This window comes from Nicotiana attenuata, unplaced genomic scaffold (assembly GCF_001879085.1).
Source record: "Nicotiana attenuata strain UT unplaced genomic scaffold, NIATTr2, whole genome shotgun sequence".
Taxonomy (NCBI): domain Eukaryota; kingdom Viridiplantae; phylum Streptophyta; class Magnoliopsida; order Solanales; family Solanaceae; genus Nicotiana; species Nicotiana attenuata.
Window position 1 is genome coordinate 39,653 of NW_017674775.1, and position 6,309 is coordinate 45,961.

The following is a 6,309-nucleotide window of genomic DNA, read 5'->3' on the forward strand; positions in this document are numbered from 1 at the left end:
CAAGCCATCCACTTTCCTGAAATATGGAGAATAACTGCAATTAGGCAGCTTTGCTTCAAGCAGTGGTCCTTTATGTTCATTATCACCATCTACTATAGTGAACAGTGTACTCTCTTACACTGATGGTAGTAGCTATAGTTAGAAGAATACATTTATTGAGGGTTTCACTCCTCAACTAGCCTTACTACTACTATATAATGGCCAAGAAATACTTGTATTCACACAGCAAATTTCTGTTAGGCAAAAAAAGTTTCTCCTCTATCAAAACTCATGACTAAAATGATGAGTTGCTCATTCTCTTCTTTTTCATTTACTATAATTTTAATGCTTTCACTTTTTTCTTTTTCACTTCATAAAGTTGAAGCTCGAGCTTTCTTTGTGTTTGGTGATTCACTAGTCGATAATGGTAACAACAACTACCTAATAACTAGTGCAAGGGCTGATTCTCCTCCTTATGGCATTGATTACCCTTCTCATCGCCCCACTGGTCGCTTCTCTAATGGCCTCAATATTCCTGATATCATAAGTATGACTTCCTCTGCATTTATTTTTCTAGTTTTTGATTAATTATAAACTCATTTTCATTAAATAAATGTGCTAGTTATGATTTAAACTAAGTACATTGGCAGTGCAAATATTTCTACACTGTCAATGCAATTTAACCAATTATAGTAGGTTAGTTATCATCTTACCAGAATTTAAGTTAAATGCATCTGTTAGTGTAAAAAAAAAAGTTTTACACTATCATTTCAGTTTAATCGGTTACTACAAGTTATTACTCTACTTATTAGGTTACTATATCAACTTTGATATAAAGAGTTACTTGTTGATATAGGTCAACATACCTGATATAAGTATGATTTTCTCTGCATTTATTTTTCTGATTTTTGATTAATTAATAACTCATTTTCTTAAATATTTTTAGGTTATGCACACCGGCAATGTAAAGTTATATACATTAGTAGTGCAGTCATACACACACATATATGTGTGTATGTAAAGGAGTCTTATACTCCATCGTTCCAGTTTATTTGAATTTATTTTCTTTTTGGTTCGTTCCAAAAAGAATGATCCCTTTCTAAATTTGAAAACAATTTAGCTTAAACTTACAATTTTACATGAGAAGCTTTTATAACCATACAAATACTCTGGGCCCCATTTTGACTTGTTTAGGACCACAAATTCCAGAACTCTTTATTTTTTCTCAAACTCCATGCACAGTCAAACATGTTCACATAAATTGGAACAGATGAAGTAGTATTTAAGCAGCTATACTCTATTTTGTTGATGTAGGTCAACTAAACTTGAAAGTTCAAAAAATAAAAAAGAAAAATTACATTGTTAGTGCGCAAGAAAATTAACTTTTTTGTTAGATGTTATACAGATAATGTGCTAATAATGTGCTATTTTTTAAGGTGAGCAATTGGGTATGGAGCCAACATTGCCATATTTGTCTCCAGAGCTCACAGGAGATAAGCTTCTTGTTGGGGCAAATTTTGCTTCTGCTGGAGTTGGAATTCTCAATGACACTGGCATCCAGTTTGTATGTGCAATAAGAGCCTTTAAATTTAAACATAACATTTTTCATTCCTGTCCTTCTATTGTTATTAACTCCTTTTTGGACTGAACTATAAGTAGTTTTCTAGCCAGTTTTTTTCCCTTGCCACATTTCATTCATGTCCTACGTACTAGGCTACTAATAGGGAAATCAGTATATTCACCCAAAAATAATAGCCGTGAAGGTATATCTTCCGTGTATTACGTATATATATGTATAGCGCCATTAATTATTTTTGACCAACCGACCAAATATATTAAAGGTGCACCGGTCTTATATCAACTGTTCTGCTTTCCTATTTTTTTCTTTTTTCTTTTTTCCTTTTAAAGTTGGTACGCCCTCCTTCGAAACTTTCAAAATCACTTTGAAAAATACATATTACGTTTTACCTAAAATTAATCCTGGAAGATTAATTTAACTATCTTTCACATAGGAGCTTCGTCCAACTTCGGAACCCCAGAGTACCATTGTTGCAAGATGCAAGCTGTACCGTTATTTAATTCGTCTTTCTCGTCACAACTTGAATAATGGATTCTTGAATTATTGGATATCATGCACATAGCACTAGAAAGATTTTTGTCGTGTCAACTAGTACTATATATATTTCTTTGTCATAAAAGAAAAACGTACATTTAAAGTTCCTTATTGTCATTTACTATGTGAAAAAGAAACACTTATATATACTACAAACACAAGATTATATTTCTTAATTCATTTAGACCGAAATGTGCTATTATATATATATATATATGTTGTCGACTTGTTTTGATAAGTTTATTCTATTTTCAGTTGAATATAATCCGAATTGGGAAACAATTGGAGTACTTTGAACAATATCAAAGGAGGGTAAGTGGTGTAATTGGAGCAGAACAAACTCAGCAGCTAGTGAATAGCGCTCTTGTCCTCATAACTCTTGGCGGCAATGACTTTGTTAATAACTATTATTTGGTCCCTTTCTCTGCAAGATCTCGCCAATTTTCCCTCCCAGATTATGTTCGTTATCTCATCTCTGAGTACAGAAAAATATTACAGGTAATGAAATTAATTAAAGCCCTCCCCATCTCACTCTTTCCGCATTTTTCTTCTTTGGTTTCTTTAGGGTGGGGGTATCGGTTGCGTGTACTATTCACGAAGAAGAGTTTAAGTTTTATATATACATATATATATATTTATGCATGGAAATGACAAGCTGTAGTAGAGCCATAATGTGATGAATGCTTGGTTGGTGAGACAGACTAGCATTTCACATGATCATTAACTAAGACCCCTATCTGAAAATGTGCATTTATTAGATAGAAAAAGATGTACCAAACACCTAGGTCCCCTACGAGTAACTTTCGACATGCTAAAATCATGGCATATTTAATCTAGTGGATAATTATACTCAACAACTTAGAATTGCATTTTTCTTGACAATATCATATTTTTAAATATTTTCAAGATAGCGACTACCTTATGCCCTGCTATCATAATACTTGATTTCCAAGCTAGTCACCAACATAAATTTCCCCCTCGTTTTAATTTTACCATAGCCACCTACCAAATTTTTAAAATTAAATATATAATTAATATTTCCTTTAGTCCTTTTTATCTATCACTTAAATCCAAAAATGATATTTGGTCCCAAACATTTGTAATTTTACGAAATCAAGAAAATATTAATTTTTTTTCAATTTTACTGTTACTACTCTAAATGATGTTGTCTGACTAGTAAAGAGAAAGAAAAACTTTTAAAATTTGTGATCTAAAACGAGTCATAGACTCTTAGTGACCATAATTCCGTAAATCATCTCGTTAAAGGTAAAATGAGAAATTTGAAGATAATTTATTCTTAAATACATAAATCATTAATTTTGGAGCAAACTAAAAAGAAAAGAGTATTACACAAATTAGGATAGAGAGAAAGTATATATACTCCCTCCGTTCCAATTTATGTGAACCTGTTTGATTGGGCACGAAGTTTAAGAAAAAATGAAGACTTTTGGAATTTGTGGTCCTAAACAACTCAAAAAGGGACACAGAGTATTAGTGTGATTATAAAAGTTCTCATTAAGGGTAGAATTGTAAGTTTAAGCTAAATTGTTATCAAATTTAGAAAGGGGTCATTCTTTTTGGAACGGAACAAAAGAAAATAGGTTTACATAAACTGAAACAGAGGGAGTAGTTACTATTAATACTCATAAAAGATAATAGTAATTTAGTTAAATAATGCTATTATTAGATAATTTTTAATGCCAAAACCTTAAACTACAAATAAAAAGGACCGGAGAGATTATTAATTGTTTCTTTGAGATTCTTTTATTTTCCTTTATATCACTTACTAAAAGGGAAAAAAAACTGCAGAAGCTGTATGAGTTGGGAGCAAGAAGAGTGTTAGTGACAGGAACAGGACCAATGGGGTGTGTGCCTGCAGAATTAGCACAGAGGAGCCGAACTGGCGAATGTGCAGTGGAACTGCAGCTTGCAGCCTCTTTGTTCAACCCTCAGTTGACTCAACTATTGAGTGATCTCAATGCTCAACTTGCTGCTGATGTCTTTGTTGCTGCTAACACCTATGCTATGCACATGGATTTTGTCTCTAATCCTCAGGCTTATGGTAATCTCAACAAACACCAAATTACCCATTTTTATGTGACTTATATTTTCTTATATATAGAAATGTTAAAAACTCGAAAACTTTTAAGCAAAACTAAACTCAAAAATTATTTGACACATATGCGGCGCCGGCGCCTCTTTTTCATTAATTTGATTTGCTGGTTTGGGTGTGCACGAGATATACTTTTGAAGCTTATCTAAGGTGTTTAACTGACAGTTTTTGCCAACTTAAAGTGTCTATTATGTTTTTAGACAAAGTTAAACTATAAAAATTGCTACAACCCATAGGGTCTAGTGTACCAATAAGAATATATTACACAATACGCATGAGTTCAATTGTCACTGTTCTTTTTTCATTTCCGCTTCGCCTTTCCTAGTACCCTTATGTAACTTTAAAAAAAAACTAAAAATAAAATTATAATGATGTTAACTTGTTGCAAAATAGTGACATGCATGTAACAAATGGATATTGTATTCGAGCAGGGTTTGTGACATCAAAGATAGCATGTTGTGGACAAGGACCATACAATGGGATAGGACTATGCACACCATTATCAAATCTGTGCCCAAACAGGGACTTATATGCATTTTGGGATCCATTCCATCCTTCTGAAAAGGCCAACAGGATCATTGTGCAGCAGATTTTGACTGGTTCTTCTGAATACATGAATCCCATGAACCTCAGCAGCATTATGGCATTGGACTCCAGGACCTAATTATCCTCTATATTATTTCTCCCTTTTATCATTATTTATGTCTTGCTTCATGTTGAGTCTTGTGCCATAAACTATTATTGGATCGTTACTTTTTTGTTATATTCATAAGTATCATAAAACTAGAGGAGTGATGTTGCTTTGCTATATATGTAAGTGCGGAATGGTTCTTGATTTAGCTTCATAAAGTCTTCATTATATTGTTAATGGAATTTCTGTTCAAGTTTTCCATATTTAATGCCTTAATTTGTTCTTTGGACCCACACCCACATTTTTAACTAATATATCTCCGACATAAGCTTTTATTTTCATATTTTCCTTAACTGTAATTCTGATTCTAATTCTTGGATAAAAATAAGTTCCTTGAAATTTTCATCTCAAATTATCTCCTCAGTACCCCCACCCCCTTTCCCCCTCCCCCCACCCGAAAACAACAAAGTTGGTTAAATTATAAAAGAATCAAACCGGACATGAAAATCAAAGATCTTGAACACAACTTTACTAAAATTTTACCATCCAAGTTCAGCTTTTCACGTAACGACATTTTTCAATTGGTTAAACCGTAAGAGGTGAGTTACAAGATAGATGGCCTAATGATAAGACCTGTTCAATGCGCTCTTAGTGCTTAAAATTAACTATTTAAAAGATACTGACAGCATTTTCTCCGGGCTACTTAATAAATAAGAAAATATATGGCTCGCAGACAATTTTCAGAAAAAGAAAAAGGAGAGAAGAAATTAAATGTCCGTAGGGGTAATGTTGGCAATACATGTAGTTACATTTTCTCATAATTACAGTAACTTTTACCTAGTGAAAAAAGTACCTTACTGTTCAAATGTTAGCTCAATTGATGAAGCTCGCGACTTCTTCAATGGAGGCGGTTAGAGCAGGAAAGCTAAGAGAGAAGATTAGAGTTAGAGAAAATATAGAAGTGTATTAACTGAATGTGTTTACACCTGTATATACAATGAATTCACTTAACCTATCCACTAACTAACTAATGACACCTAAGCTACAGCTGGAATAACATTAGCACTAACAACTAACTACCAATACTAACTAATTGAATACAAAGCCACGTAAGACACTGCACATATATGGGCATATCAATACTCCCCCTCAAGCTGGAGGGTGTAAAATATTGAGCACTCCTAGCTTGCCCATTAAATGAAGGTGTTGCACTTTGCTTAGCCCCTTTGTCAGCAAGTCCGCTAGTTGATCTTTGGTACCAATGAAGGCAGTGCGGATAGTCCCTTGCTTGATCTTATCTCGAATGAAGTGACAATCAATTTCGATGTGCTTTGTGCGCTCGTGAAAGATTGGATTTGCAGCAATCTGTATAGCCGCCTTGCTATCACTGTGAACCACGACAAGTTGGGTAATAGTAACTCCTAATTCTTGAAACAACCCAAGTAACCATGTTACCTCAGCCACAGCAGAAGC

At 33.5% G+C, this 6,309-nt stretch overlaps 1 protein-coding gene across 1 annotated transcript; it reads left to right on the top strand.

The window, feature by feature from the left end:
• The first annotated feature begins 218 nt into the window (after nucleotides 1-218).
• LOC109219261 (GDSL esterase/lipase At5g33370-like) lies at nucleotides 219-5,099 on the top strand. Its single transcript, XM_019383706.1, has 5 exons — nucleotides 219-526; nucleotides 1,416-1,543; nucleotides 2,348-2,590; nucleotides 3,902-4,154; nucleotides 4,637-5,099. The coding sequence occupies exons 1-5, from the start codon at nucleotides 271-273 to the stop codon at nucleotides 4,867-4,869; spliced, it is 1,113 nt and encodes a 370-aa protein (XP_019239251.1). The 5' UTR covers nucleotides 219-270; the 3' UTR covers nucleotides 4,870-5,099.
• The last annotated feature ends 1,210 nt before the right edge of the window (nucleotides 5,100-6,309 follow it).

Bases quoted from the DNA above. Each gene is read 5' to 3' on its own strand.
- LOC109219261 (XM_019383706.1), top strand. From the start codon at position 271: ATGACTAAAATGATGAGTTGCTCATTCTCTTCTTTTTCATTTACTATA. The intron at 1,544-2,347 runs GTATGTGCAATA...TTCTATTTTCAG, and splicing joins ATGACACTGGCATCCAGTTT to TTGAATATAATCCGAATTGG. The intron at 4,155-4,636 runs GTAATCTCAACA...GTATTCGAGCAG, and splicing joins CTCTAATCCTCAGGCTTATG to GGTTTGTGACATCAAAGATA.